The 20421-nt window shown below is 43.6% G+C and overlaps 1 protein-coding gene across 2 annotated transcripts in view; it reads right to left on the bottom strand.

Annotated features, from left to right (window-relative positions):
- Positions 1 to 5831: 5831 nt before the first annotated feature.
- The window catches only part of BRAP (BRCA1 associated protein), a 101560-nt gene continuing 86970 nt past the window's right edge, over positions 5832 to 20421 (bottom strand). For both annotated transcript variants that reach the window (XM_057306075.1, XM_026514891.4), the window contains 6 exons: positions 18190 to 18265; positions 17617 to 17755; positions 17128 to 17237; positions 14878 to 14967; positions 10472 to 10575; positions 5832 to 8254 (listed from right to left, as the gene is read on the bottom strand). In XM_057306075.1, the coding sequence (XP_057162058.1) occupies positions 7891 to 8254; positions 10472 to 10575; positions 14878 to 14967; positions 17128 to 17237; positions 17617 to 17755; positions 18190 to 18265 (883 nt within the window). In that variant the 3' untranslated portion in view covers positions 5832 to 7890. The remainder of the gene's footprint in view (positions 8255 to 10471; positions 10576 to 14877; positions 14968 to 17127; positions 17238 to 17616; positions 17756 to 18189; positions 18266 to 20421) is intronic.

Raw genomic sequence — 20421 nt, 5'->3', positions numbered from 1 at the left:
CCGCAACCTGGGGATGGGACTTCGTGGCGTCGAGATGGTCTTTCAAGCCACAGGACCTGGTGAGCTCACCTAGAGAGAGAGGGAAAGGAAGAGGGAGGCTGGGATTTATTCCTGAGAACCCCTTGCCTTCAGAGGGCTGGTGGAGATGACCAGGAATGACTCATGACTGCTGGTGTACAGAGAAACCACAGCCTGGGGAGGCCAGGCTCGTCCCGGACACCAGGCGGGCCTTCAGGAGGACACCGCGCTTAGTCAGGTGGAGTGCGGGAATAGGAAATGGCCGGGGAAGGGAGCAGTTGTCAAGCTGTCGGAGGGAATGGAAGCAAAGACCTGCATGTCAGTGTCCCGGGGTAACAAAGTACCACAAACTGGGGGGTTTAGAACAAATAGAAGTTGATTCTATTATAGTTCTGGAGGCTGGAAGTCCGAAGCAAGACTTGTTTTGCACATAATCAAGCATGGAGGCATCTGTAGCCACCCTACGTAATGCAGCCCTTCCCTCCTGCCCCTGACACTATTCCTTCCTAGCACTTATCGTTTTCTGAAATTTCATACAATTTCGTTTGTTTGTAAAGGAGCAAGGACTGGGACTGTAGTATCCGCTTATAGACCCAGAATCCTGATGGAGTCTGGCACTTAGTAGGCCCTCAAGTAATGACTGAGAGAACAAATAAACCATATAGAAACAATATGCCTAGAAAACATTGGAAGAAACACCCCAAAGTGTTAATGGTTTCCTCTGTTGAGATAAGACCACTTTTACTTTCCCTCTCTATATTTTCCTGCTTTAAAAATAAAACATCCTATTTTTGGGGGGAGATGGAAATGTTCTACATCTTGATTTGGGTGGTGATTACACGGACGTGGACAACTGCCAAAACTCATGCAACTGAACACTTGAGACCTGCATTCTGTTATATGCTAATTATATCTCAAAAATAAAAAACATAGAAATATGTGTATATCCCAAAATACAGTGCTCTTGCAATTATCTTATAGCACTTAAAATATATAATTGTAAGTAGGATAATAGGTATTGCATCTGTATTCTAAATTAAATTTGACTTGTTATAATATTAAAAAAAGAAGAAGAAAAAGAAAAAGGTTTTGGATGACCTTTACACGCGGACACACACAGACCAGTCTATACCTGCCAGGTTAACACCACTTTGTAACAGCCCCTGGGAGTTTATAAAAAATTTGTTCTAGACTTTCTCTCCACTTATTCTGTAATAAACTGAAGCCACAAGCTAAGCTGATCCTTCCAGAACCTCAAGTTTCCAGTTAGTCTGTTTATTCCTGTGTGCGCCTCTGGGGGCAGTAACTGAGTCTATGCTCTCAAAGAAAGGACTCCTTAGAGTCTAGATAGTTTTGGTTCCGGAAGCAACTTTTCCAGCTGGGGAAGCACCCAGGCTTCCATGAAGCTCTGTATAAAAGAACCGAGATGTCAGCTTAAGTGGTTGGTGTGGACTGGGCCCCAAGCCTCCCTGGGGCGAAGGGGCCACAACAGGCAATCGGAATGAAGTGATTCCCCAAAGTCGGCTTTTGGGTGGAGGGGGGACCACTGGCGTGGTTTTCTTCCTCCTTCTTTATCAGCTCTGGCTCAGGCCCCGCTGGAGTGGGAGAGGAGACAGACGTTAGAAAGTTCCATGAGGAGCGGGGGAGGCTTGCAGAAGGTGGGTGTATGGGACCGTTTTACTCACACCAAAGTGGCCTCGTCAGTACTCTGCTCCTTTCCCAAAGCAACCACAAAATGGGGACTTGGGAGCTGTGTCCTTTCTGTCCCCACGTCCCAAGGGTAGAGGGGCTAGTTGAGCGGAGTGGCCAGGAGCCCAGATTTTGGACTCAGGTAATGCTGAGACTGAGCACTGCCCTAACCAGGGATCCACGATGCGACCTCAGCCCTTACCAGGGATCCACGATGCGACCTCAGCCAGTCCTGAGTTGTCCCCTGCTGGGCCTCGGTTTCTCGGTTTGTACCGCGGGGTAGTTCTACCTACTCACCGGCTGGCGTGGAGGACTGAACGGAACAGTGCGTGGAAAGTACTCAGCGTAAGAACTGTGGTTCGGTCGGCAGCAATTCAACAAACGTGAGCTTCAAGCCCTTGGAATCAGACCCGTCCAAACAGGGCAGAGCTTGCTCCCACCCTGAACGCTCAGCATGTGGAGAAGAGGTCTCGAATTCTGCGCTTCTAATTCTCCCTCGGCTTTGGGTCCTACAAAGAAAACAGAGGTTCTGGGTCTGCCTCTCTGGATTGCCTCCTTGGGGGTAACTGGTGCTGGAAAACGGGTCTCTCCTGGGTTTGTTCTTCTAGGTGGTTCCAAGTCAACTTGGGTTCACACGGGCTAACAGTAACTCAATCGGGCTTCTTAGCGTCAATTACCTCCCTTCTCACAAGAATGTTATCTCCGCAGGTGAAAACTGTTTTTAAGAGTTCACCAAAAAGCCCTCTCCCGAGGAGGGCTCCGGCTGGGAGAGGAGAGAGGAGGGGCTAGGGGTAGGCTGTCTTTCTTGGGATTATTCTGGTTCTGAAAAGCAGCAGAACATTCTTATTTATAAGAGTGAGGGGGAAGGGGGCCGCGGGGAGAGGAGAACCGAGCATAGAGGAAGAAAGTGAGAAGGGAGAGCTTTAGCGTTACTCTGGCCAAACAGAGCTAGGAATCTCGCCAAAGGGAGAGTGCACGATTGGCAGCAACTGAGAGATCCTGCATGGACTTTTCGGCAAAATTCTGGGCCGCAGCACGGGGCCTCCTCCATTGGGGCCAGGAGAGTTCTGGCAGCAGCCCCCGGCCCAGGCATGTTCCCACATAATTGAAGACGAATGTGCTTGGGGGGAGGGTGGATGGAGGAGGCCTCTGAGCTCCCGGGTGCAGAACCTCAGCGTTCTGCAGTTGGCCCTGTTTGGGATCAAAGCCAGTTAGTGTCGATTTTCCGCGGCATGGAAACAAATGCAATGAAGCTGTTTTCTGGAGGCATGCATTTTGAAAAGAGGATTTTAATTTTTTTCCGCAAGGACAGGTGGGGCCAGGAGGTGGGGGCGGGAGGGGGTTGTGACGTGGCTTTTCTACTGCTGTCTCTTCTGCAAACGGTTTTGGGCTCATAGTTTCCGTGTGAGCACAAACTCATCAGTTAGACTGTGTGAGTGGGCATGGCCACGACTTAAGGCTAAGTCTTTCACAAAAGATAATTCCTGGAAAATGCTGCTGGAGGACCCTCTGGCTGTGTGTGATAAGTCACAGTTTGTTTGCTCTCCGCTGGAGTGTTTCCAGGAGAGCCGCTCTCTTGTTCCTCCTAAAATTTTCCATGGACTCTCCTTCACTTCTCGGTCCTTCTCTGTGATCTTGCTCTTCTGCCCCCGAAATGAGTTCGTGTTCCTTCTTTTCAGTGAGCACCAAAGTCTTTTGGGGCTAACCATTATGTTAGTGATGAAAGTGAACCGTCTAGTTTCTCAAGTGGTGGAGACACATCATTCTTTTAATGGCACTTGACTGTGCCCAGCCCTCTAGGGAAAGTCTGGACTCTTGGCCCATTGGGCCATACCCAAGGGATTGAGAATCTGCAATCACAAATCGATTTGGCTGGAGGGGTCTTGGCGCACCCTTCCTGTTTAAATAAGGAAATGGACATAGAGGCAGATTTGGTCTGGGACCGACTGCTCCTTCCAGACAAGAGATGGTGAAAGACATCTCCACAGAGGCCAGGTCAGTAGTGTTTCTCGTATTCAGCATTTATGTTCCCCTTTTATCTTTCGGGAAGAATTTCACCATCAGTCTTATTCGAGGCTGGATCTGAAAGGAGTTTTGGGTCAGGGGATTTAGAACGTGATCTGAAAAAAAAGCAAAGCGGCTTTAGTTCACTTAGTGCACTTGGTAATTAGCCTCGGAGTAATAAACGTTATCTGCACCCGCGCAGCTCCGTGCCAAGTACCAAAACCACATTTTCCAGATGATTCCAGTGAGAAGTTTCTGACCTGAAGCAATTCGACATTGGGCCCTAAAGACTACACTCATCTTGTGTAAAACAACAGATTGGTCATCTCTCCCTGGCCTTCTTCAGTGCAGTAAGAATGCAAAATCCAGATTAAGAACCGACTGCAGAGCCCTTCGTGCTCGCCTAAGCTTCCAGAATTACAGTAGAGACTGCTCCATGTTCGTGAAAATATACTAGCTAAAATGATGCTGAGATAGCTTTGGCTTCTGGGAGTGCAGCTTTCAAAACGAATGTCTAACAGAACCTAATATTGTCAAGTGCCTGAGCATTCGGGGAGGGCACGAGGCCCAGGGAGGCAGGGTAAAAAGGGTCACCAGGAAGTGGTAAATGGTTACCATTACCTTTAAAAGATGAAGTCATAAAGGAGTTGATTATGACATTAGTCAGGATGAAGAGGCCACAAGCTCTCCCCATAGCTCCCCTCAATGAGGATAAGAAATAAAAGCAGCTTTATATAACTTCCCTGAGGTCTCCTAATGTACCAACGCAAAAATGTGTTTGCTCCAGGCTGAGGGCAGTGCAATGTTGGGGGGTGGGGTGGGGAATGAACCTCACGTTGCACAGGATTCGGCTCCAGGGGCGGGGCGGTTCCTGAAGGGAAAGGCTTTTTTCCCTATTACTACTTTACTCCTTCCCGTCACTTAAAAATTTTTAACTTTAAAAGCTACATCTTGGGGGGCCTGGGTGGCTCAGTAGGTGGTGTCTGGCTCTCGGTTTCGGCTCAGGTCATGAACTCAGGTCCTGGGAATCTGCTCATCAGGGAGTCTGCTTGAGGATTCACTCCCTGCCCCTCCCCCCGGCCTGCACGCATGCTCTCTCGCAGATCTTAAAAAAAAAAAAGCTACATCTGTTGGTGTAGACACCATGCAGATATTCTAGGACTCCTACTTCAAGAAACTTCAAGACAAGAGTGAAAAGGGCTGGCCAGAAGCAGAAGCCTGTCAGAGGCTTGGTGGCTCTTGGTGGCTTCCTAAACTCGCTTAAGGTGAGAGCCAGGTCTTTGAGCAGTGTAGACATCCCCCAGCACCATGAAGGAGCAGGAGCTGGGTCGTGAGAGACTCCAGAAAAACTTCCCTTCCACTGCCAAGAAAGAAATTAACGCAGCAGAATTCACTGCGGCAGTTAATTCAGCTTTATCCTGGAGAAGACGAAATCACTTTCCTCAAAAGTGAGAGCAACTTTCCTTTTTTAGATAAGCCCATTGACTTCATCACGTGAGCCCGTCTGCCACCAGCCCAAGCAACGTGGCAGAGTGCACAGCAGCCAAATTTTAAGGATAGTATTTGTAACTTGTGTATCCCGACTGTACTAGGAGAGGGGTTTCCAAGTGATGACAGAAGGTTGTTCATTTGTGATTTGCCAAGCTCTCTACACTCTCCTGGCTGGCTGTTTCGTTTCCTAGCCCTCTGCTGAGGACAACGTCCCTGAGCAAGCATCGAGCTGGGAATTGCTTCAGGGCTTTGTCTTTCCCAGTGTATCCTAACCAGTCACATCTGGGACAGTTTCAAAGAAGAAACAATCTCAGCTGGCGATAGGGCCTGGGAAAAAGTCTCTGGTGTATAAATTGCTTTCCGTTTGCAAAAAGAGTTGTGTGCTGAGTCTCAGCCTATCCCAAGCCTCCAAATTCCAATAATTTTCCTTATTCTACTTTTTATTAGTTTGGGAAGTTGGAGCAAAGGGGTGGAAACATGAATAATCTAGCTGCTCACTCTATTGTTGAGGGGATGATTTTTAATGCGTCTTTTAAATCCAAGGTCACGGACACTTTCTTAGGTTATAGATACAAGCTCCCAAGCAAATGTCAATCAGAGAGACACAAATTTCACACAGGGCAAAATCATTTCAAAGTTTGGTTATTTTAATGCAATTTCATTGTTCAAGGTAGTACGGATATATTAAGTGGTTCATTTCTATCCTCAAGAAAACACGAACAGTCTCTATCTTATGTAATTTTGTCAAATTCAAACATCACTCTTTGACCCTTTTCAAAAACATTTTCTTAATGTACCTTGATAAGATTCTTTATTTCTGGAAAAAAAATTTTAAACCTTCAAGTAGTTAGGAAACATTTGCCTATTTGCTCATTCCTCAGGGCACAGCCTTTCAGAACACTTAGCCCACCTGTACTGAAGAGCTCTGTTCTCCCAGCTGGTGGTAGGGCTGCTTGATGGAGGTGATCATGGGAAAATGAGGAGCGAGCAAGCTTTGTCAACTACTTCTAATTCTCCTAATTAGTATGCTACAATCCACCCCAGCTTCTGCAAGGTCAGACATGCAAGACAAGTACTTGGCCAAAAAAGCAGGATTCTAACTAGTGTAAAAATAGACTTTAAATAAAATAGAATCTCTATAGGAAAGAGAATTAGGTTATGCTTTACATTCCCGCTCTTGCTTTAAGATATCTGTATATATAAGTCCAAGGGGGACTTGTAGAGTTGGTCTGCCCTAAGTAAAAATTGAGAATCTGAGTACATTCGTTTTGCAAAGTTACAGGTAAGGTTTTTTGGGAAATGCTACAGCATATCCCACAAAAATGGATGGTGATTAACAATACAGTTTGTGTGCTAACAAGTAACATGTAAGACGTTTAGGCCAAAGGGGATGGATGAAGCCTAATCATAGGCTAAAAAACAATTCTAAAATATGATCATTTGAAAACTCTGGCTAATTCTAAAGCAGAAAACAAACCCCATCATTTAATGGCACATCTTGTTAACCTATCCGGCTACCTCCTTTGGAAGCTTAAATTCCAACACGGGTCTTACATTAAGTTTGCTTAATTACTGCGTATTATGAATTACTTGACGTTAAGGTTTCTCGAGAAAGTACACAGCCCCTCTGTTGGCTCACAACAAGCATTGCATGACTGTTTTAAAAGGGCTCTGTTAAAATTCTCATTTTCGGATTTAAAAACAGCCTTTGGTTGTATCTTAAAAGCATCATTGAAAATCTGCCCAAGCTCCCTCTAGCCGCAACCTGAACATGCAGCCCGATCTTCTGTAAACATTCAGAAAATACTGATCCCAGCAAAATACACAATCAGCTAGTCAGAGGCCTCACTCTGCGTTTTCACACGGATGATAAATCTGCCTGCTGATTCTTGCTAGATGCTAGGAAATCCACTCCGAGAGCTGGGTCTTGGAGCAACCCTTTGGCCTCCTCCTTACTTGAGGTTCACAATGTGCTGTGGAGTCATCGAAAACAAAGTAGAAGCGCCACCATCTTCCCTACACTGGGTCAGCTCAGCCTGTGCGGGTTGTTTGTTTTTCCTGGCTAGCCCCGGAGCAAGAGATGGCGGCTGGTGACATGCTAGTGACTGAAGGTTTACGGGCCCAGCCTCTTTTCATGTGACCTTCAACCAATTCTTCAATTCCCAGATGCAGGGAGGGATGACAATGATAGGAGACTAACACTAGGAAATTTTCATAAATCCTCAGTGGCCAGTGCAAACCTCTCTTTAAAGCAGCTGCTATGACCTCAGGTAACGTGACCATTGAGGTTACAAAAAAAAAAAAAAAAAAAAAATTCGATGTCTTGAATAGACCCCAGAACTGAACGTGAAATACACCGACTCAATAAATACGATGGAAGAATGCACAGCAGAGCTGGGGCTTCTATCAAGTAGGAAGGCAAAATGGTCATTAGAGAATGTCTGAGGTTAGTGAACTATTACGGTGGAAAACAGCAGCCACCTTTTAAGACCCGGCCCATTTCCATCAGCTCTCCTCGCCACCGGCCCTACGGTTGCTACAGCACACGCAGCAAAGAAAAGATCCAAACAACGGCGGCTCCGTCCCCACTTGTACTTATTCCAGGTCCACCCTCACATGTAGCTGAAGCCCCAGCACACCCTCGCCGTGCCAGGGAAAACAGTCTCAGGGACATCTACTTCCCAGAGGTCACTTGCCCCTCTTGCTGCGGCCTTTCCTGGAGGGCAGCTTCCCACTGCCCCCCGAAGAGGGGGGGCTGGAGGCCGAGGCCATGGCGATGTTGATCTGTCCCTCCTGGATTTCCTGCCGGGTCTCAGCAGGCAGGTGGTTGATCTTCTGCTGAGCCTCCAGGTAGAACATGACGTCACGCAGCTGCTCCTGGATCTCGGTGATCTGCAGATCCTTCTGGTCGCAGGTCTCCTTCAACACCCTCTCCTCCTCCTTCAGTTTGTTCTGCAGGAGGACTTGGTTGGCTCGCAAACACTTGTTCATTTCCTGCTCCTCTTTGAGCTCTGTGGTGAGTTTGGCCACTTTCGTGTTTAGCTGAGTGCACCTTTTGCAAAACAAAGGAAGACAAAAGCATGTTTTTCATTTGCTGACACTGTCCCCTTTCTGCTCTGGGATTGAACAGAGGCGCTGTGATCTCAGAATCCATTTAGGGACTGGACTCCTCCCTCCTGCGGTGGAAGGAGACTGGTGTGCTGCCACTGCAACAGCTTTACAAAGCAAGGATTTTGCTCGCGTTAACAGCGTGGCTTTGGGACAATATTTCTAAGCATCAGAAATTTTTCAATTGCAGAAACGATTCTGTGATTCATGGTAAAACTCCTACTGCTTCTCTGTATTGCAGTCTGTGGTTAAATAGGTGGCTTAGAGATAACAGCCTACGATAAAGAAGTTATGAGGAATAGTGACATTCTCGGAGAGTCAAGTGCTCTGACCCCCCTGCGTTCGCTGGAGGAGAGTTTTCAAGAACAGGGAGTGCCCTATTCTTGATGCTCAATCTTACTCATAAGTAAAGAATTAGAAATTAAAACACCATTTGAGATACCATTTTTATGTATCAGAATGCCAAAGAGCTCAGACGTGGGGAAAGAGGAACTTCCACGCATTGGCACTGGGGCGTGAACTGCTACAAACTCCTTGGAAGTCAACTTGGCAATACCTATAAAAATCAAAATTTCACATGCCCTCTGTCACACCTATTAGAAATTTATCCTACAGATTATATCCTACAGAATATATTTCAGACCATGCTGAAAGAAATCGGGAGAAAAATACTCATTGCAATAGAGTTTACAGTAGTCTAAGACCTGAGACAATTTAAACATCCATCAATAGGGAACTGGTTAAAATTATCATGGGATCGCCAGACAATGGAATACTGTGCAGTCTTTATGAAGATCAAGATAGATCTAGATGTAGCAATATGAAAAAAAAAATCTCCAAAACAGAGTATTTTACCAAACAGAATGCCTAATTTTTTTTTTTTTTTTAAGAAAAAAGATTATGTTTGTGAGATGTTAATACAGGTACAGCAAAAGATGTGGAAGAGTAAATATCCCCTGGTACTATTCATTCATAACGGTAACCTCTAGATAGACAGCATGGTCTACAGGGTGGAAAAGACCTTCCAGTTTTAATTCTTTCATACAGTTTGTTAGGGAGCTGAAAGTATAGGAGAATATTTTAATTTCTCTTAATGTCGTAGTGTTGTTTTTACAGAAGTTAAAAAAAAAATCCTCTGGGCACCTGGCTGGCTCAGTCGGTAGAGCACGCAACTCTTGATCTCAAGTTGTAAGTCTGAGCCCCATGTTGGGTGCAGAGATTACTTACAAATAAAATATTTAAAAGAAAACAAAACAAAACAAAAAACCTTTGGTGAAGAGTGTTGTGTGTGATGAAAAAATTTTGAAACAGTGGTGACAGTAGCAGGATGTTGTGAATGCCACTTAATGTCATTGAATTATACACATACAGTTAAAATGACAAATTACGTTATATAGATTTTGCCACAACGCAAAAAAAACAAAAACCAAAAACTCTTAACTCCTACTTTTGACAAGGGGGAAAACCAGTGAAGGGTAAATGGAAACTCTTTGCACTATCTTGGTAGCCTCTGTAAATCTGAATTTCTTCCAGAATAAAGGTTTATTAAACAAAACAAAACAACAAAAAAATAAAAAATAACTTTTAAAGCTATCCTCCTTAAATTCATTTTTTGTCCATTTGTCCAGAGGTAAAGAATCAGTTATTTCTGAGTACACGTAAGCTAGAAAGGTCATTTCAATCAGCAGCAACTACCCCCCCACAGAACGGTAGCGGAGCACGTGCTTGCCACTGTTCTTGAGCTTCTCGCCCCGCACTCAACGAGCCTGCTAACTCCTCTCTAAGGCCAGGGTACACGCCATCTCGGCTTAGCCAGTCACTCTCCTAGCTGCCAGTTCTCAGCCACGCGGCTCAGAGAAGCTGCAGCTCGGAGCATAAGGCAGTTGCTTTCTAGAGGCAAAAATGAAAGATATTCGCGCGTACAATCAGCTCAGACGTCAAGGGGAGAGCGCTGCATTCCACACGGCGTCCGTCTGGCACGAAACGCTGTAGTTTTTAATAAATGGGAAGTCACAGTTAAGTTTGCTCCATATACAGGGGGGCCCCTGAAAACCTAGTGATAGACACACTTGAAAAGTGTTTCCACCGGAATGAAGGAGATTACCTGTTTATGAGCCTGTTATAATGAAAGAGCTAATTAAAAGAGACCAATTACACCTACTTTCTTTCCACAGACTGCTTTTCTTTTAGGAGATCATTTAGTCTGTGCTCCAGATTATCACATTTCTCAATGGTTTCTTTAAATTTGGTCTTCATGTTGTTAATCTGGAAGAGCAAACAGAGGTCAGTTTCACTTCACAGAGGCATAGTTGAGGGGTCTCGGGGCTCACTTCACCATTGTCTCTTCAGTCACCTGTCTGTAACTTGGACAAACCAAACTAAGAAAAGGTGAGACAATCATTTGAAAGAATCTCTGTAATGGAAATAAACATTTTGAGAAACCCTTTCTGCTTTACTGTTCCTCTGTCCCAGGGTGATCGGGAACCACTGCGTGCCAAGCGGAAGACTCGGGAGTAAAGGAAGAGCTTCAGGCGGCAGAGCAGGAGACGGTCTGTCGGAGGCCAGACCAGAGCACCCTCTCTTAACTCATCACTTTTTTTTTTTCCTCCTGAGATCACATTCCAAAAATTGCTATCCAAATAATCTAACAAACTAATCTAATCTAATCCAAGAAAATGGTGGTAACTGATTTTAACTGTTTGGGTCCCCCCCACCCAAAACTGTATTAATTTTCTCATGTACCACAAAGCCACGTGGGACATAAGCGGTTCCTGTTTTGAGTTAACTTATAAGCGCAATATAGAGAGAATGAATTCATGTCACATTGTCTTAGAAACTGAAGAGAATTTTAAAATTCTAGTGTATTCTGCTTTGGAAACCAAGAGTCTTTTGTAGTCTAGCTAAGCAGACGTTGGATTCACTCAGGTGTGACGATCCACGCAACTGAGAAATGCCTCAGCTCTACTGGTGTAAGGACACAGGGCGAAGTTGAGGTGGGAAGAAGTAGTGAGGCCGGGTGGACCAGGAGGCAGTAATAACAGGAACTGAAAGGGACTGAGAATTTAAATCCTACAGCCCCCATACCAGCCAGGTGTTTTGTAAGCAGTATCTCCTTTATACCTTGTAAGAAGCCGGAGACTTCGATGTGGCAACCTTTTACAGAAACAGGCTTACAGAAAGGTGACGCGATCTGCCCAAGGTCACCCAACTAGACAGAGCATGGTGGGTCCAGGACTGGACACCAAATGTGGGTCCAGAGCCAAGTTCTAAACCTCCCTGTACCACACTGCAGGCCACAGCTGTACAGCCAAGGAAAAATGACCCTTGGGCAGATGTAAACTCTCAGCAATGTCCGTCATGTTAGAAAAAGGGCCACTGCTTTTAATACTTTCTTTTAAAAACTTGCCATACGGCCTGCCTAACAGATTTCTAACAGCACTGTTGTTTTTTAAATAAGAAAATAACTGTAGAAATTAACTTTATAGCCAACTTCCGTTAAGTTGGAAGAACACACAATTAGAGGAAGATTCCTCTATGTCATAAAAATAAAAATAGCTTCAAAATTGCTCTAATTCGGGGTGCTTGGGGGGCTCAGTTGATTGACCGTCTGCCTCCGGCTCAGGTCATGGTTCCAGGGTCCTGGGATCGAGCCGCGAGTTGGGCTCCCTGCTCAGTGGGGAGCCTGCTTCTCCCTCTCCCTCTGCCTCTCCCCCTGCTCATGCTCGCTTGCGCTTTCTGTCAACTAAATAAATAAAATTCTAAAAAAAATATATATTTTTAATTGTTCTAATTCTAGTTTGGTATTTATTTCCTCCTCAGTATTGTTTTAAAATAAAAGACCATGAGATGCTTTATACGTTTTCTCCTAAACTGACTCCTGTTACTTTAGGGAAATTGGAAAGGACAAAAATGACTATCAAAAGGGATCAAACTGCATGTGTTCTGCTCACTGAAGATACTTAGGCCAAACGCACTTAAATCAAGATGAAAAATAATCAAGTAACCCCAAAACGCTCTTTAATATTGCTGTAGACAAATGTTACGATGGTTTAAATCAGTGCCTTTTTAAAACATTTCTGACCATGAGTCCGCAGTAAGAAACACTCAGTATAGGTACACGCACAACCGACACCAAGAGCTTCACAAAACAGTATTAAACGATAATGCGCTCTGACATTTTATATCCCTCCTATCCTGTAAAATAAAAGGGCCAGCTGTGCTCCACCAAACTCATTTCACAATCCACAGCTGGAAAAATACTGATTTACGTGGAGCTCCAGGTCCGATGAGAAAAGACGGATCTGTAGGGGAATTCACCTGTCCTGACTGCCTGCTCTATGTTCTTCCTACATGGCCCCACTAAAACAAGAACCTTCCAGAGGGCATGAGCTTCTACAGCAGACACTCACACGCTACAGTAATTGCACTACCTAAGGCACGGTGGGGGGTGGGGGCAGGAACAGTGTTGTAACAAGTCCACAACGAGGCCCACGCACAAGAATATCCGTGAGTGAAACGCATGGTCTGATACTGTTTCTCTCTGCACATGCTCTCCTGCTGGAGGTGCCAATGGACAGAGGACCAGTCAAAAAGAAGGACAGTGGCAGGAATAAAAAGCCTGCATCACCCATTAACTTATGGATAAGCGACATTTGTTATTAGAAAACAAAACTTCCTTTTCAAGCCCTTCCAGCTTTTACATAGGGCTGCCCTGGCCTCCATCTTACCCCTACGTAAAAGGAAGCACAAGTTCCAGTGTTTAGCTTTCCTGCCCCTTGGCTTGCTTTTCATAGGCATTTGTTAGGGAATGCAGTTAATCCTAAAGAATCTTAAAAGGTGGAGAGGACCCTAAGCTTGGCTCTCAAGGGTCTGCGCGAAGCACTTTAGGCATATCCCCTGTGCAAAACCTGATCACTGAGGCTGTGTAGAGTTGCCAGCGTTCGTCCCTGGGACTTCATAACTTGACACCAAGTGGCAGCGACCCGTGCTCTGCCTCCTGAGTGCTGTCGGAGGCATGTCCTTCCCATCCGTACTCCAATCAAGCCCTATTCAGAACTAGTCCATCAAGTGACCCTGAGTGCCTCTGGAAAGGCACTTTCATCACTTGGAAGGTTCTTGTATGAACTACATCAAGAACTTTTAACTAAAGATCATGTTAAAGCTGGCGTTAAGCCTTAATTTTAGAAGCCTGATTTCTCCTCATTTGTAGGCCTATCCAGGAACTGGGGCCAAAGGGCCTGGCACGTGTGTAAGCCTGGCCCTGCCTGCTTAATTCCAGGGTAATCCTAGCTACCACACAGACGAGACCCAAGCCTGCCTCTGCAGTCCCTGTCTGCAGGTCTACTTATTGCTGGAGACTCGCAAAGTTACTAAAATAATCATTAAAAAAAATTTAAAAGCCTGTATTTAAAACTAAGAGGATCAGTGAATTATGAACACTGTCCCTAGAACCTGAGAAAGGTTCCTGGAGCCCCCATTATACATGAACCCTCGGGAGCTCACTAGTTTCCAAACTCCCTTCTTTGGAACTGTCAGGGTTCCTTGCACAAGCTGGAGACAATGGGAAAAGCAAGCAAGGCTCTGCGCCCTCCATCTGCGTTTCCACTTTTCTCTTTCACCTGCTGGAGTACTGAACTGGCATCTTCTTTAAAGGATTTTGTTAAAATCCAAAAACCTCTGCCCTAGATAAACAAGGAACCATGGGAACCACTGAAGCTCTTGCACCTCTGCCTCCGTTTCTTCTCTGTGATTTCGAAGAGCTCGGCACCATCTTGCTGCCGCAGAAGCCCACACGCAGCTCCTCAAAGCAGCTGTTCTCAAGCTGACAAACCAACTGGCTGACTCAAATTACAGGCCCTCGTGTACATACTTCTGTTTTTTAATGGAATTGCACAAGGCACTAGAAAACCTGATCGAAGTTAACAAATCTCTCCCCAATCAAAAGTACCAAAATACTCAAGTCTTTAAATCCAAGTCTTCTTTTTTTAGGGTATATAGCAGATACTTCATTTCTTCCTCATATTTGGTGTAATGTCGAGCTCAGCATACAATTTAATCCACTTGTCCTGATTTACTGATTCTAGGTGAGAATACATGTTGGCTTCCCTCTCCTTAAATAATGCTCAGTTGGCTGCATTTGCAACAGCATATTTTTGTCTCTTCCTTTTCCTCTTTTTGACTAATTTCATTCTTATTGTGGTCTAGAATTTCTTGTTGCCTGATACTGCCTTCAGGGGCTAAGTCTGTAAAATAATGATGATTCATGTTTTTAACCACTTCTCTCTGGAATTCTGATCTAAAGTTAGATTACTGGCATGAGCCAACTGATTCCAAATTCTTTTCTTTCTTCTCTCTGTGCACTGCATCCCCCCCCCCCCGACCCGACTTTAGTGAGCCATAACTGACGTATAACAAAGGTTTCTTTTTAGAGACAAAACAATTCTTTATCTCTGTATCAGACTAAGGAAGATCCCAGCATTCCTCTTTTCTTGTATCCTGCCTTCTCCCAACGCAACATCAGATAGCCCTGCCATATGGCACGTCAGCAGCACCAAACCAGAAACTTACTTCCTCTGCTGTGTCCTTCTCTATCCGAACTATCTTGTTTTCCCAGTAGATTCGCTGAGATTCCAGCTGGCTTGTTAGTAAATACGAATACTAGAAACATAGAGAATAGACACCAAAATATCAATCACTGTAGTTTCTTAAATTCAATTAAAACCCAACTTTTAATCACCCACAGAAGAGTAGGTATAATCATCAGGGTATGTATTACATCTTGATTACACTCTACTCAACAAACCAGGGGAATAAAGAGATGTCAATTACACTCCTGTCCTGGGCTTACCATCTAGTCTGGACAAGCAAGCAAAGAAATGTACATTAACAAATAAGTTATTGCTCAAGCTAACTTTAAGAACCACAGGTGTTTAAATCAAAGTATAACTCAAATCAGCTCAACCCCCTCCAGGAAGCTGTCCCTGTCCCTCCCAGCCTTGGGTTAAGCAGTCCTTTCAGCTCCCCTGGTATAGTGCCTATCATTAGCAGGACTTAATCACCAGGTCTCCCCGACTACACTACCAACTTGTTGGAAGTGAGGGTTTTATCTTTATTTCTGTAGCCCCAGTGCCTGGCACATGCTGGATGTCAAGAAACGTTTGCTACCTGACCGCATGAATGAATGAACAGTATCCTTTAACTACAGAGAAAGGATAAATGGCTTATGACAGTAGGGTCTGGCAGGACTTCTGAGAGAAGGAGAGATTTGGGAGGGCTTCTGATAGACAGGAGGAGACAGGTAAAGACAGAGATCTGATTCCAGAGAACTAGTGGACCCAGATGTAAGCTGTGGACATTCAGGATCTCTTCAGGATGAAGGAGTAACATCAATTAGGCGACGGTGCAAGGTATGGAAACTTATGGAAGGCTCTGGGGTATTATATTAAGAAATGTGGGCCATGGAGTGGCAACATCACATTTGCATTTCAGAAAGACCATTCTAAAAGACTAACAGAGATCTGAATGTGTTTGTAAGCTAGAGAAGAGAATGAAGGTGTCAGAGAGAGAAAAGCCAGGTGGGGGAACTTGTGTGTGCCACTGGAATGGGCAGGGGGGCTGATCAATGCTGCACTCCCAGCACCAGGAAGAGCGGCCGACAGACAGCAGCCCTTGATAAATATTTGCTGAATGAATGTACTTAGAGTTAATGTGGAAGGGTTGCTTATTCTAAAAACTTAATGTAAAAGGTTTAAACTTATTTTTTGTATCAATACATTTAGTAGTAAAAACATCAGCTTTATTTTAGGTCATTCTACTGAATCTATCAGACCATATAAGTCTGGAGCTGAGCGATTTTCAAATATCCATTTCCTCCCAAGGTTAAGTTGTTTGTTTTTTTAAAGACTTTATTTATTTATTTATTTATTTATTTATTTATTTATTTATTTATTTGAAAGAGACAGAGTGAGAGAGAGAGAGAGCGTGCGTGAGCATGCACAAGCAGGGGGAGGAGCAGAGGGAGAGGGGGCAAGTAAACTCCATGCTAAGCGTAGGGCTCAATCTCAATCGACTGCCTTCGGCTCAAGTCATGATCCCTGGGTCCTGGGATCAAGCTCCGAGTTGGGCTCCCTGCTCAGCAGGTAGCCTGCTTCTCCCTCTCCCTCTGCCACTCCCCCTGCTTGTGCTCGCTAGTTCTCTGTCAAATAAATTCTTAAAAATCTTAAAAAAAAAAACAAAAACGAAAACAAGACTCGTGTTAAACTTCTCCTTCATTAATGTAAAATTTACAGTACAACAATTTTATAGTAGATGGGATTTATTGCTACAGTGAAAAATCAGATTGTGCTACTTTTGTTATTTCTTCAACTATATGCATACCCCCAAATGGCTTCGTGTATATAAGCATGAAATTCATAAAATACATACTTTGAGTATGTAAGTGTCTAATTCATAAAACGTCTAAGATATACAAAAAAGTTTCCCAGGCATGGAAAGATGCTACTGGGGTTTCCTCATTCTGAACTGCTCACTGTCCAGCTGCTACTGGGATGCCATCAGGCAGATTCTTAACTTTCAATTTTATTGCAGCTAGAGGACCCCCTTAATATTGAGCTTGAGACAATGAGGAACACCACATTCAAAATAATGAGGTATGGTGAGACTTAGACTTTCACAGAAGATCATCAGACAGGTAGCAATAACAAAACTTTTTTAAAAAGTTCACATACAGAGGAAATGACAAAATTAAAAGCCCAAGCCATTTTTTAAGTTAGGACAGTAAAAAGCAGGTACTTAGTAATTACTAATAAAGTATCTTACCTCTAACTGTAAGGCATCTATTTTCTCTTCCTGGCAAGTATCACCCTCACATTCATACTGTACTATTTTTCCATCTGTTTTACTTGCAACCAGTCGATGAACATAGTTATCTAAAGAAAAGGATAAATGCACCAATCAAGGCTTGTTTGGCTTGTTTCTTCACAATGAAAAGAGTCTGCATACACTTTTAACTTTGACAAAGGTTTTGTTTTTACGTGTTCTGAATTAAAAGCCTTACAATACTTCTGTACAAGTGGGCTAAGTCATCTGACTTTAAGCAAGAGTGAGAGGGCAAGTATGGAAGTGTTAACTCTCTTTATAATGTGCAATTCAGGCCATTCGTAGGAAATAGTGCCCTACGGGGCACCACGAGAATTTGAGTTTGCCACAGCTGTCGGGAAGACTTCAAGCTGGGAGGGAAAGCAGAGAGGTTCCCAGGGAGAGATCATGCAGAATGGATCCGAATTAGAAAATGGGCACAGTGTTCACCTCCGGCGTAGTCCCAGACTCGATGGTTGGTGAGCTGCATGGCGTACGTGTGCTGCGTTTCCTCAAAGTGCTTATAAGCATGTCGGCTTACATACCGTCCACATCCTATGTGGCCACATATTAAACAAATCCACAGGTTCTGCCACAGAGAAGGTAAGATCTTCATTAGTTATACAAAAATGCAAGACCTGGCTCACTCAGAGTGGGAGGGAGCCTGACACAGCTTGAAGCTGAGTTGTTTCTACAGGAGTTTTGAATAAACATATGTTTAAAAACCCAAAAAGCAAGGATGCTTTTATGGGTCAATCATTTTCCCGTTCTGGGTTTTAAGGAACTCTAGGTAAACAGCAAGACAAATATTCACAATTTATCAGCCAAAGTCTAGTCGTTTTCAAAAAATAAATAAAAAACAGAGTATTTTGCTTAGGAATGTAAAATGATTTATTTATACTTCTTGCCTGACCCTAGACAAAAAAGAAAAAAAAGAATCAAAAACAATTTCAGCCACAAAGGGCAGAAGCCAACCCCAGACCGTGAAAGCTGCGCTCTTTTCCAGCAGCCAGCAGTACTTACTTCCTGCACACCACACTCGAAACACTTATTCTCTTCTACTGGCTCTGGCGTCTGGCAGTACCGGCACACAGGACACCTGCCCAGGACACCAAAGGAGAATGGTACAGATGAAGCACAAGAGACGGCTGCTACAGAACCAAAAGTCAGAAACTGCATTTTCCAGCTTCGGTCTCTTACACACACTGTGTTTATCCTAACTAGTGATAACACTTGCAAGTTATTATCAAAATGAAATGAAAAAATCCAAAATCTTGATAAAGGAAGAAGAAAACGAAGGAGTCTTGATCTGCTTCATGCCTTCTTCCATTCTTCTGTCTAAAGCTTAATCAAAGAACTAAATATGTACAGGTTAGAATTAGGGACTTGATATAAGTTATTAATTTTATGTCCGGTTATCCATAAGGTATTTTTACTTTCAACAATCTACCTTATTCCCATTTCCCAAAGATCTAAATCACTCAAAATGTACTCTGCTCCCAAGAGTTAAAACTAAAATCTGTAATAAATTTCACCAAAAAGAAGTTAATGTTGGAACACACATGGCATGTTACCATACAATGAACATGTGGGAGAAGATACCAGTGCCAAGTACTCAAGTTTCAATTTACAAAAAGTCAGTTAAAACGGCACTGAAGGCAAATTCACAGAAACAGAGTAGAAAGGTAGATGAATACCAGGGTCTGGGGGAGGTGGCAATCGGGAGATGTTGGTCAAGGGTTACAAGGTTTCAATTATGCAAGATGGATCAGTTCTGGAGAACTGGTGTTCCTCAGTGTGACTAGAGCTGACAATAATACATTGTTTTGGAAATTTGCTAAGAAGAGAGACTTTGGCTGTTCTTAACACACACACACACACACACACACACACAAAAGGAAAATGGTAAAGGTGTGAGGTAAGATGTTAATTGGCTTGGTGGTGAACATTTCATAATGTGTATGTATATTGAGTCATCGGGTTGTACATTTTAAATATATACGTTTTTTTTAAGATTTTATTTTTAAGTAATCTCTACCCCCAACGTGGGGCTTACTCTACAGACTGAGACAGCCAGGCACCCCTAAATACATACAATTTTTTGGTGATCAATTATACTTCGATAAAGCTGGGGGGGAAAAGCCATTAAAAAATCCATTAATGCCTTTCTGTTATACTCAAGACAAAGTAACACTAAGTACCAGTCATGAATATTTCTGTCAGATGGGCAAAAATGATAGAAAGTAGGTTATAATTGAAGTTAATTATGAACTGGCACCAAGTAGAAAGAATGCTTAAGACAGAACTAGTATCCATTTGTTACCCAACTGAGTAAGTACAACCAAGAAAAGAAAATTAGCAGGAAGAACATGAAGTTCTTATCACAGATAAGGAGGCTCGATCTGCATTTCCTAAGGGAGAGCTAAATGATCTGGTCTCTTTGTTTATTATCAAAAGAGAAGCCAGACACACACCCTGATGTCGACAACAGCATTATCAATAATAGCCAAATTATGGAAGCAGTGTTCATTAACAGATGAACGGGTAAAGAAGATGGGCCATATATATACAATGGAATATTACTCAGGGATCGAAAAGAATGAAATCTTGCCGTTTGCAACAATGTGGATGGCGCTAGTGAGTATAATGCTAAGTGAAATAAGTCAGTCAAAGACCAATACCATATGATTTCACTCATATGCGAAATTTAAGAAACAAAACAAACAAGCAAAGGGGAGAGAAAGAGACAGAGAGACAGACAAACCAAGAAACGGACTCCTACCTAAAGAGAACACACTGATGGTAAGAGAGGGGAGGGGTTGGGGGAGGGGTGACTTAGGTGACGGGATGACGGAGGGCTCTTGTGATGAGCACAGGGTGATGTATGGAAGTGCTGAATCACTCTATTGTACACCTGAAACTAACGTAAAACTGTATGTTAACTGGAATTTAATTAAAAACTTAAAAAAGAGAGAAGCTGGAAGACAAACTGGAAGAAACAACAGGAATGGCAGCTGTAGTGAGCAGCAAGCTGTCTTGTCGAAAGTACGAACCCGCTCTGCGTCATTCCTTTGGTCTGTGTGGCAGCTGTGTGGTAGTGGTTGGAAAAAAAACACAAAACACGAATTCTGAAATCGTTATTTCCTATATTATGCCAGAATGATCTTTCTGAAATGTAAGTATGATCCTTAGAATAAAAAAGAAAAAAGGGAAAAAATTACAAAAATCACCTTATTTGTACTATACATGTGTATT

Source organism: Ursus arctos, unplaced genomic scaffold, assembly GCF_023065955.2.
Source record: "Ursus arctos isolate Adak ecotype North America unplaced genomic scaffold, UrsArc2.0 scaffold_34, whole genome shotgun sequence".
Taxonomy (NCBI): domain Eukaryota; kingdom Metazoa; phylum Chordata; class Mammalia; order Carnivora; family Ursidae; genus Ursus; species Ursus arctos.
This window is presented reverse-complemented; position numbering and strand designations above follow the sequence as displayed.